We start from the raw sequence: 11,655 nt of genomic DNA, 5'->3' as shown, positions 1-11,655 counted from the left end.
GACACGCGCCGCGCGCGCCCCGACCGGATGCCGCACACGCTGACAACCATTACTAATATTATCTACAACAATCTTCGGGCGATCGGCCGCTGATTTTATTTAGATCGATGTGAGCTTAAACAGGTTTTCAGCGTCCCTCAGGTCTTTGATGTGTTTGAGGTCCGGTACTGGTTTTTCACAGGTGAATATAACTATTATGAAACTGAGTCATTTTTGTAAAGCGCATCATTATTCAAAGTTTGAAGATCGATTAGACGGTTACACAAATTTTCACTACACGGAACTTAGAATTGATGTTTTAGCTCTTGAAAGAATAAAAAAAATATAAATGACCTCGGACGGAATATTGCGGAGGGCCTGTGGGCGTGGGGCGCGGCGGCGGCGGGCTGCTGCGGCGAGGCGGTGCGCTTGCTGTACTGCATCTTGATGCGCAACGTCGGCTCCGTGCACGAAAACCTCCTAAGTACGACGAGTGACAGTGTTTACGGCGAAATTTGATGACAAAGAGAAGCCGTCGGTGCCGAGCCGGGCCCACCTGTAAGGCTGGCCGGTCTCGAGCTTCCAGAGCAGCAACTCGGAGGCGTAGGAGGCGGTGGCGATGGTCAGCGGGATGCGCACGGCGGCCGCCAGCACGTCGTCGCGGTGCCGCGTCTCCCAGCTTTTGCCCTGCGTCGCCAGCCCCTGGTCTTCGAACTCCGTCACGTGCCGGTTCCACCCCACCGCTAGAATTCTAATGCGATTCTCTTTAAGCGTAATCTAATCTAAGAGCGTCGGTGGCTCAGAGTTTTAATCACTTGACTTGTAATAATAAATCTTGGGTTCGAATCCCGCCATGTACCAATGTGATTTTCGATTCTAGAATTTACCCGACGTTCTTACGGTGAAGGAAAACATCGTGATGTAACTTACACATTTTGGAGAAGATATTTAAAGATATGTGTGAAGTCAACCAACCCGCAGTGAAATAACCAACAGGACCTGGACCGGCCCAGACCAGAACAGGAAAAATGCTTTTCAACCCAAAAAAAAGTTCAGACAATTAAGCAGCCCAATACCTAACGGTAGTGTTGCTAAAGGGCGATTCGTAAAGGATGGATCCATTAAGTATATCAGAAGGAGTTTAGTTGTCAGGTATAAGTAGTCTCATTAAAATCACTTATTCACTATTTAAGTTACTCAAATTAATCTTCCATCTCTACTGTATGAAATCCAAATTAAAACTTCACTTTGTTTACCTTCCTTCGATCCAAAAGCAGCTGGTGACCTCGCACATGTGCTCGATCTCCAAATACCGCAGACTCACACCGGTGTTGAAGTTCCACGTCTGCCATGCAAACCTCACCCTTATGAAATGTCTAATTTATTGCGAAAAACGGTACAGTTTCTTTTATGTGCGAGTGAGTGTGGGAAACCTTGAGGGTGCCGTCCCGGGCGCCAGTAAGCAGCAGCTGGTACGCGGGGTCGAAGCAGGCGGCCGTGATCTCCACCGGCACCAGCTCGCCGTGCAGCAGCCGCGTGTGCGCAGACCGCATCACCACGTTGCGTTTGCCTGGCGCGACGCGTACACCATGCAAGCAAACTTTCAAGCTAAATGCTAAACATTTTGTAAGCTTTCCAAAATTACGGTGATGTTCCATTGAGACTATTCGTTTTAACGTTAAACATTCACTTAGGAAAACGAAAATATTTTCCTATGTTAATGAGTACAGTAAGGTCACCGATGAGAGGATCCCAGTTGATAATGATACTGTCCATGCCGCACGTGATGATGACTTTGAAGAGTGGGTTGTAGAGGAGTTTGGAGACGGCGCGGGAGTGCGTAAAGCCGTCCGTGTGCAGCGGGTTGAGCTGCTCGTCCAGCACCAGCACGGCCAGCTTCACCGCCGCCAGCAGCAGCTCGCGCGTCGCCGGGTTGTACACCGCCGAGATCGGCGTGCGCTCGCCGATTTGCGGCGGAACGTCGATGTAAGTCTACCGAGCGAAAACTGTTTAACGATCTTACTTTCACTAGGATTACAACATAAACGTTGACAAGTTTCTCTGGCCTCTACGTCTAGTTGTATCCTGCGAGCTCCACCAATATGTTAGCCCTATGTATTCCTTTATCGAATAAAAAGTTTGTTGAAATTTATACCTGCAGACAAGCCTGCGCCTGCAGGTCCCAGACTTTGATGGTGCGGTCCCTGGCCAGGGAGTAGGCGCGGCGCGCGCGGTCTTGCAGCACTAGCGCAATGATGCCGGCGCGGTGGCCCTGCAGCAACGCGCTTGGCGCCGTCGACACGAACGAGTTCCACACGCGCACGCAGCAGTCGGGCCCGCCCGTCACTAACACGTGCGCCTCCTCCTCGAACGCGAAGCACTGGATACCCTGGCCGCACACATGCATTCACTGACACGAGATCCATACCGCCTATCCCGTACGCGCCACATTGTATATCAAGTATCAAATTATTCATCGATCACAGAATTGGCTGCTACCTTACTGTGCTGTCGGAAAACGACCGCTAGACTGTCAACAAACCTTTTCATTGTGGAAGGTGTTGTGAGTACGGGAGGCGGCGAGGTCGCACATGAGCAGCGCGTCGGGGCACGTGGCGCACGACACGACGCAATGTAGCGATGCGTAGTATGACACCTGGCGCACCCAGTCCGTGTGCGCGCGCGGGAACTCCACCAGCTGCAGCTCCGCCAGCAGATCCGGCTGCAAGACAACCAGCTACAGCGTCCGCTCACCTTCCATTACCATGTGGTGTGTGTGCATGTGCATCGAACCCGCTTCTGCAGGTCCACGTGGCGCAGCTGCTGCAGCGCTCGGCCGGGCTGGTTGCGGAAGGGGCCGCGCATGAGGGGCGAGAAGCGGAGCACGCGCACGTACCCACCCACGTCGCCGCACACCAGCAGGCAGTCCTCGCGCTCGTCCTTGTCGAAGTGGTAGTACATTGTACTTATCTGACACATCAATTATACAGTCATTTACTTATTCAAGGTATTACATAGAACGTAACGAGACAATCATATATTTTATTAAATTATTTTCCCTACTTATAAGTTTTTCTCATTTCGTCACGTCCAAAAGATTTTGCTAATAATCGCATTAGATTTACTTAATTTATAGGAACTACTCGATATTTACATAATAACGTCCAGGTTTACTGCGTCGTGATACGTTGATCCGATCGAATCAATCGATCGATTGAATCGATATTATATTCACAAGTCTCATTACCTGTTTACAAGTTGGTCAGTGATGAAGGGGTTATTCAAAATTTTGAATATTTATTTTACGTCACCATGTACTCCCAGCTTGAAATGATGATTTTGAGCGTAAAGGTGCCGGCGCTGCAGTCGTAGAAGCGCAAGTCGCGCTCCGTCGAGCTGGTCACCACGATGTTGACGTCTGGCATGCACGCCAGGTCCGTCACCCACGTGGAGCGCACCTTCAGCGCAGCTGCATCCAACACTCACTATCTCACATAAACATCATCTATGTATCCCTTCGTCTATAATAATATTACGTTTGAACTATAACGTTTTACAGATAGTAATATAACAATCATGGTCTGTATGCAATCGGAAATCTGATTCTTTTTTAATGCTGCAAGTGCATTTTTATAGTGGAGAACTGGAACAATAACCAGCGGCAGATAGTTACGGCATGTAGATTGCGCGCTGCGCAGGCGCACCATGTCCAGCGACCACCAGCTGAGCATTCCATCGCGGCTGGCCGTCACATAGCAGCCCTGCATGGGGTCCGTACTACGATCCTGGCACGGTATAACGCTACGTTTTACCATCACTAGACACATACTTAAATATTCATGTTTTTGTCCATTTAAGGTTAAGGAAACTGAAGATTTGCGGTGTCTTAGTCATTGTCTTGGTCTAGTATTATCTATTTTTATACTCGAATATTGCCTGCAGTTCTTAGTTTCGTTCTTAACACTCGAAAATTAAATTTACTTTAGCAACATCTGGACAAAAGCATATTCTAGAGATGGGATGGCGGTGTTGCGAGCGCATAATCTTCGGCAGGCCCATGATAGGCAGCTGAAGTGACTCGCCCTGGTCTTCCTGGTCGCTGGCGAAGTGGCCCAGCAGCAGGTGAGACACCAGCTGGTCCCAGTTGATTTCACCGTCGCGGCTCGTATTGATCTTAAAGAATATTAAGCTCTTATGTAATCCAATAATATCGTCGTCAGTTGCATTAAGTATATTTTGTCTACGCTGTTTGTTTTTTTTTATTTAATTTTTTATTTATTAACTTCTATAGACTCTTGGTCCGTACTTTTTTGCACAGTTTGTTTTTCTTTTCTTTTCTTTAATCACCCATGTTAATCATCAGTATCTAATCAGCTACATATGTTGCCAAATAAGTTTGATTGGTTGATTAGAGGATCGCCTGCAAGTACTATGCGACTAGTTACCTTCATAAAAAGTATTTTAAACTCTTCATCATCATATTCTACGTTAAGCAGAGTTTTTAAGAGATTTCTAAATTCGTTTTGAAGTAGCTTATTCCCGTACGTGGTCTCGAAGACTTCTTTTATCTTGACCATGTCGCTCATGGAACACCGCTCGTGCAGCGGGATGTTCCTCCACTTGCGGACCTGCGGGGACATGCTGCCTTCGATGCTCGACGACATCGTCAGCAGCGATCTCATGTCGCTATCGTTTGCCATTTTTGCTACTCAATAGGACTACAGTTATTACAAACTCATAAAAAAAACAATGTTTATGAATATTGTTGTCAATTTCATGACAAACCGGTTGAGTGTAAAGAAATAGTTTGTATAGGTACTGATTATTTCAGTGGATTAATAAAATTCAAAGATTTTATATTTAATTTTTAAATGAATTATATGATGTGCATGTGAAGTATAAAGACAAGCAATAGTTAGGATCCGCGAGCATTCATAAACATGGCTTAAAAACGATCAGTAAGACGCCAAGATCTAATATTATTAATATTTGGATTTTGTCTTAAAATTACAACACATCACTTTAATTTGATTTTAATAGGTTTTTCAATGTTTAATGTTCTAGTAATTCACCTAATTGACTCTGCATAAAACTGCATAAAATCCTACATGTCACTGTCACTTGGGACACAGCTGTCCTGTCGTTTTGACATTTTATTTTGATGTTTATGATTATCGCTCTAACCTCCTATAACCCTTATTTAAATTATTAAACTAATACATATATCACAATAATGTTCCTGACATTTAAACTTCTTGCTAACAGACATCCTTCGTTTATTGCTCGAACAGTATTTGTAAAGAACAACAACGTAGACGACGCCTGTAGACTCGTGAACAGGATTCTTGGCAAAGAAGGCATCTTGGAGCAGTTTCGTCTTACGAGATATTATGAAAAACCTTTCCAAGTAAGTTTGTTTTGATAAATATAAAATTCTTGGTAATTGACGCCCCAAATTTAGTTGTAAAACCTTAACTGAATATTTAATTATTAACTTTGCAAAACTATTTATTACCTAATTCAGTTAACATGTACTTAGCGCAAAATTTATAATAGTTTTTATTTACAGACAAGGCGACGAGTGAACCATGAGAAATGCAAGGCAATTTATAATGAAGACATGGAGAGGAAAATTCACTTTGTACTTAGAAAAAACCGTCACGAGCCATTCCCTGGATGTCATTAATTTTGAAATTGATAATTTAAATCTAGTGAAAACCAATCGTAGTTAGGAAATTTGAATTACAAAGATTACTTTTTACTTTTAACAAATATGCTGTTATATAATGTAAACATCTTATAACAACTTTTAAGACTTTTACTACCCTCAATATTAAGTTAGTAGAACATTATGAATACAAAGAAGGGTGAGTCTACATGTATGTGGTTTGTTTTTTTATGTATTATAGAGTGTGATTGAAATACAATACAATACTATACTATTATAAATAATAACTAAAGGTACCTATACTGATATTATAAAGAAGAATTGTATTTTTGTAAAGGTTTGTATTTTTGTATGTATTGAAATAACTCAAAAACTACTGGGCCGATTTTAAAAATTCTTTCACCATTAGAAAGCTACAGTATTAACAGGCTATATTTTATTATTTCAGGCATGTGTAGTCAAGGGCAACAGCTAGTTGTCAATAAAACAAAATATTTAGAAATCAATAAACATCATACAAAAAGTTTTATTCTTAACATATAGCATTACAATTCCACAGCATTTATATACAAGAACAAGAACATCATCACACCAATATAATAAATTTATGGTAAATTTTGCACTCATCATTCTCAATGAACAGCTGTACATCATATTAATTCTAAGAAAATTATATCAAAAGTTAATGTAATATTCTTTGGTAATAAATTCAATAAAATGGCAGTAGTCTGTAAAAAGCAATTGTATACTTAACAAACAGTAATTAAACATGTAAAGCACATCATCCATCAATCATAGAACCCAGTGTAGTAATTCCACTGGAAATAATTTGCCATAGGTTCACAATTTTTTCAATAATAAAGCGAACTAACAGGACAAATCAGAGGCACAACACAATAAAAAATCTTGAGATTTTCTTGTATTAAAGTCAGGAGTCTGCACTGTGAGTAAGTAGTCGGCCCATTTGACACAGAGAGGTCGGCGGCCAGTGGGCGCACTGTCACGTGTAAGTGAGGCAGACGTCCCGCCGCAGTACGTAGTAGTGGTAACGGTAGCAGCGGTGGCATGTCTTAATGCCGCAACGGTAGCTCATGCCCCCCTGCGGCTTGCCCTTGCAGTACTTCAGGCCACAGGGATACCAGTTCACACACACCTGAATATTATTGTTAATATAAACTTTAAATTTGAAATACATAAACAACTCAAACCCCTGACCTAGGAATGCAAAGATTATAGATTTATAAGTTTATTTAATGAATTGCTTAAGGCATGCTCGTACAAGGTCACTTTTAAATATTTCTGATGAATCCCTTACTTTTTAAGTATAGCCATCAATTTGCATACCTCTATGTGACAAATACATTCTTTTGAAGTATCATTCTCTGCTACACACGGGCCAACACCCGGCTTGCCATCAGATGTGTCAGCAGACAGAGCATTAGCCGGAAACGGGGTTACTTCTGCTGAATATGATAACTGCGACATACCTAGAAGGAAATTGCAAACATTGATCAGTGGGGGAATATAATGAATATTCTATGTGAATAAAATGAACCTTGAATGAAGTATGAATGAAGTACCTGGCCTGGGGGCCCATCTGGAGAGATCAGCAGTCCTTAAGTAGATATGGTCCCTGGCGGGGGCGCAGTGGCGCGCAGCCGCGGGCGACAGCAGCCGCACGGCGCGCCCCGCCCATGCCGTCGCTGTCGTCTGCCGCCACCCCTTGTCCTCCTCCGCTACACGGACTGTTCCTGGGTTTTTCTATAATATAAAATCTCAATAATCAGTCGATAACAAAAGCCTTCAGTACATTTTCATTGCAAGATAATAAAGAGTATGTTAGTAAAGTTAGAAAGGTTTCCTATAGTATAAAAAGGGAAATAAAAAAGTTACAAATATTGGTCAAGTAGTTAAACTAACCTGTCTCAGTTTAGCCATAGCATCTGGTGCAATAAAATCAGCCTGTGCAGCATGAGTTAGGAAGCAGAGAGTCTGGAATCCACTTTGACCCAGTTCCTCCTCCGCTGGTATCACCACTTTCATAGCTTCCACCTCCTTAACAGATATTAACATGACTGTGATATTTTCAGTTGATAGAATTAAAATGTATATACAATGAAATATAAGCAGATGATGCTTGCAGAAGTGCTTGCACATTGTCGATTTCTTCACATCAGAGTCACTTACATTGGTAAAGTCTACAAGTTGAGAGACATAAACTCCATCCAAGCGCAAAAAATCTAGTATAACAGTATCTTCCGACACATTTGCTGTTATATTCTCCTGCATAACATCGCCACCCTGCACAACTCAACAGTTTAATAAATGTATTTAGTTGCAAAAGTTATTTAATTATAGAAAGTTTCACACCTGATTTTTTACATTGATTAGAAGCTGCAAATTAATTGGTTGAAATAGGGTGTAAAGAAAAATAAAACTTGTATGTAACTGCATTTTCCTCTTATAGAAACATTCATAACAAATACTTTTTCACTTTTGGGTCCAAACCAAAACAGTAAATCTTGTTATTAGTGATATATATATTCCCTTATATTTTATAAATTACTTAGCTTTTTTCCTAAATACATACATACTGCGCATTTTTGTTTTAAAACATGTATCGTATTTATTCTAACTAATTAATTGTAATTACTTATTGAAGTAAAATATAAAACATTATAAAATGTAAAATGAGCAAAAGCAACGTTTGTATTTTTCTCTGTTTTTTATATTACGTCAAATGTCATTGTCAAATTCTGTGTCAGTGTCAGTTATTTCTAGCAATGTTCCGTTTTACTTACAAAGTTACAACGCTTCCCATTTGGCCCTCCCAAGGTTTAATTTGATATTAATTAATATTAACTTATTTGTTTTATTTTACCCGCTCTCAAATAGCATTTAGAAGTAATTATATTATAGTACAAAATTAAAATTGAAATAAAAATTAAATAAAATTGCTTTTTCTTTTATGATTTTTCTATTTTTAGTCCATCATATTGCATACGAATACGATTCCTCCCGATGTGCGACGGAATAACAAACGATGAAACGAACGTCATCTAAATCGGAAAGGAAGGGCGATGTTGCACATAGACAGCTGTCGTTTCATTTTCAGCTGATTTTTGTATACGCTAGAGATCATTGTGAACCAGAGTACATATCGTAGGAGTGTTGAATTACTGCATAGTCTTCAGAGTAATCTTTTGTCGATTGGGTAATCTCCTTAAGCAGCGAACGCGAACAATCGAGAAGCATAGTTTTGTAGGCACGAACAAAGGGAGATGGTCCATTGAGTGCGGGTGGTGCGTAGCGGGCGGCCGTGACGTCACAAGAGCAAGGTGTCGAGGCCGATGCGGCGGATGCGGAGAGCGCGCTCGTGATCTCGGCGCTACGGGGAGCGCGGCGAGCACGCGCAGCCGAGAGGGCCAGCCTGGCCTCCAGTGAGTCGGGCGACGAGGGCGCAGGCCAGCGGCCGCCGCGCAAGCGCACCCGCAGGCTGTCGCCGGAGCCCGCGGCCATGCACCAGCCGTGCGCCAACGGCGCGGTGGGCGCTCAGCACCACGTCAATGGTGATGCGGTGGCCACCAACGGCGACTTCCAGCCGCCGGGGCGACGCATGAGCCAGACAGACCAGGAGATTGTGCGTCTCATCGGCCAACACTTGCTCTCCATAGGATTGGAGTGAGTTTTTTTGTTTTGCTTAATTAGGAAACAATCTGTAGCTCATTTCCAGCTCTTGGTAGTAGAGACTGGATCACCGACATGCTATATGCATTGATGAACTAGCTCGGCTTTAGCAATCCCAGAAACTCATAGAATACCAGCAAGAAGTTAATAATTTATCATTTTGGCCGATTGTTGAAGGAATAGTTGTTCAATTCTAGATCTCTTCCCTATGCCATGTCATTCTAATAAGATAAAGACTGGAATGCTTCAAATGTTTTGTTAGTTGTTTCTATTTGTCTCCTCTTTATCTTGTTAATGGCGACTAGGTGAGGCAACACATGTACTTAATAGCTTGTAGGGATGCACATGGTAGTGGTCACGTAACAGGAGGTCTGCCTTTGCCTTTGCTACTTTCTTACATAAAAGTGACAAAAGAAATACTTGAGGTACAGGGAGTCTTACATTCAATTACATACATGTTATGGATATCCGACATTTCGGAACAAAGATAAACAATGACTATTGTTAGTAACAATCTTAGTACTATTGTTATATTTTGTCATGTCATGTGCACATTTTATTTGACATAGGAATAGGAAAACATACAATTTATAATTAAACCCACATTAGTTTAACAAAAACTTTACACTTATTTGTTCTCTATCTTATTTCTAAATAAAACCGGCAGCACTTTTTTTATTTATAAAATATTAGAATGTAGCCTAATTATGCATTTCTTCATTAACATGAGATAAGAACAAGGCTGATTTAAATGATGTTGCATTCTCCAAATATTTCAGTGACCCATTTAATATATCATTCTAAAAGTAAAAAAAGAATTATTATGTATACAACAATATATAAAGTAGAAGATGGACATTTATCAGGTCAAGGTCTCTCTTAAACCTTACCACATCTTGAGGGTGTGCAAAAATTAAAACTCCTTATTGAATTAAATGAAAATATACACAACTGCTTTGTATGGTCTGTGCTCAATTTGCAGCAACTTGCAAGGTTGCATTGCTGCTGACTTCATTACTATATGACATTGAAATGTATGTACATATATTAATCAATATATTATATGTAATGTATTAGGTCTGTTGGTTAATTACTGATAAAGTATTAAGTAAACTTTGTATATTATCATAATTGGTATAAGGGCAGTTACACACTAGCAATCTCGGTGCCTCGCGAAAGATCGCACGGAAACAGAAAAATTTTGATCGACATATAAGCTTTTTTGTAGATATTAATTTTCTCAAGCATTTAAATAACGTGCTAGTGAAAAATCCATCAAGCTACGAAATCCTCGTGTCTTTGTGGCAATTTGTCTTTGTTTTTAAATTTACACCCTAATTACACTAAATACTATTCTTTACACGTGAACTTGAACAAAGAAATGTCTCTGAGAGAGAGTGCGTTGACTCCCCAATTGAATAGGTTTCGAACTCCGCGAGGCCCGCCCTTTGCTCGTCTGCCCGTCTGGCGGACGTTCTGATCAACGCCCGCCTGGAGACGCAATCGATACCTCTGTCTTTATCCTGTAGTTCAGTATTTTAATTACATCTAATATTAGATATTGTACAATGATATAATCGAATTATTTCTATCGATTAGTTTAAAGTTTTTAACAATTATAGATAAGATCATAGTGAGCTCATAATATACGCGATTCCTTAGGTTTTCCTGTGTTTTTACCCTCGTCTTAACATACGCCAGAACAATTAAACTTTGTGTTGATATTTAGGCCTTTACAGAAAATTAATCACCATAAATTAGATCCACCAATCATAAATTAGGTGGCATTAACAGAAAGCAAGCCAGTGTGTCTGTGTTGTAAACAATGCTCGCCCGCTCCCCCGCTCCCCCGCGGCCCGCGACCCCGCCGGCCGCAGCTATTCCCGTCGGATCGCGGGAGCCCTGGATCGATCCATCCCACCTCACCTGTCACACCTGTATTCATAATAACATTTAAACTACCAATGTTGCGATCTAACAACTTGTCTTAGAATCTTCTTAAATTTGTAATGTCTCTATTAAAACTGCCAACTTTATGATGTGGCGAAATCGAGTATCGAGATAAAGTTCGGTTTTTCGACCTTTGCAATTCGACCATTGTTTTATTTCATACTATGCTGTCGTAAGAACTTGCTCAGAATGGATATTAAAAACACTTCATACGGTATAACTATGTATTTATTGTATTTTTCGTTTTTTAGTTGTATTTTTAAAACTTAGAGGTTTATGTTTGCGTGGTGTGCGCGGCCGCAGGCGGAGCGCGGCGCTGCTGATGGAGGAGTCTGGGCTGCACCTGGAGCATCCGGCGGCCGCAACCTTCC

General features: G+C 41.3%; 4 protein-coding genes across 4 annotated transcripts in view; 2 read left to right on the top strand and 2 right to left on the bottom strand.

Annotated features, from left to right (window-relative positions):
• The window catches only part of LOC106106376, a 4,469-nt gene extending 4,284 nt beyond the window's left edge, over positions 1 to 185 (top strand). The window contains exon 4 of the mRNA XM_013286953.1: positions 182 to 185. Coding sequence (XP_013142407.1) covers positions 182 to 185 — 4 coding nt within the window. The remainder of the gene's footprint in view (positions 1 to 181) is intronic.
• On the bottom strand, positions 47 to 4,776 carry LOC106106373 (WD repeat-containing protein on Y chromosome-like). Its single transcript, XM_013286951.1, has 12 exons — positions 4,425 to 4,776; positions 3,961 to 4,152; positions 3,653 to 3,764; positions 3,291 to 3,448; positions 2,773 to 2,949; positions 2,522 to 2,701; positions 2,135 to 2,368; positions 1,719 to 1,971; positions 1,413 to 1,549; positions 1,236 to 1,324; positions 536 to 730; positions 47 to 459 (listed from the first exon to the last, which is right to left on the bottom strand). The coding sequence occupies exons 1-12, from the start codon at positions 4,677 to 4,679 to the stop codon at positions 285 to 287; spliced, it is 2,157 nt and encodes a 718-aa protein (XP_013142405.1). The 5' UTR covers positions 4,680 to 4,776; the 3' UTR covers positions 47 to 284.
• A 340-nt stretch (positions 4,777 to 5,116) lies between these two features.
• On the top strand, positions 5,117 to 5,787 carry LOC106106539 (28S ribosomal protein S21, mitochondrial). The gene is made up of 2 exons (XM_013287136.1): positions 5,117 to 5,386; positions 5,549 to 5,787. Exons 1-2 carry the CDS (start codon positions 5,213 to 5,215, stop codon positions 5,663 to 5,665), a joined length of 291 nt encoding a protein of 96 aa, XP_013142590.1. The 5' UTR covers positions 5,117 to 5,212; the 3' UTR covers positions 5,666 to 5,787.
• Positions 5,788 to 6,141: 354 nt separating this feature from the next.
• LOC106106499 (out at first protein) lies at positions 6,142 to 8,272 on the bottom strand. The gene is made up of 6 exons (XM_013287082.1): positions 8,018 to 8,272; positions 7,835 to 7,948; positions 7,568 to 7,702; positions 7,228 to 7,408; positions 6,992 to 7,134; positions 6,142 to 6,800 (listed from the first exon to the last, which is right to left on the bottom strand). The coding sequence occupies exons 1-6, from the start codon at positions 8,099 to 8,101 to the stop codon at positions 6,648 to 6,650; spliced, it is 810 nt and encodes a 269-aa protein (XP_013142536.1). The 5' UTR covers positions 8,102 to 8,272; the 3' UTR covers positions 6,142 to 6,647.
• Positions 8,273 to 11,655: the final 3,383 nt, after the last annotated feature.

The sequence above is a fragment of the Papilio polytes genome, unplaced genomic scaffold, assembly GCF_000836215.1.
Source record: "Papilio polytes unplaced genomic scaffold, Ppol_1.0 DF822178.1, whole genome shotgun sequence".
Classification (NCBI taxonomy): Eukaryota; Metazoa; Arthropoda; class Insecta; order Lepidoptera; family Papilionidae; genus Papilio; species Papilio polytes.
This window is presented reverse-complemented; position numbering and strand designations above follow the sequence as displayed.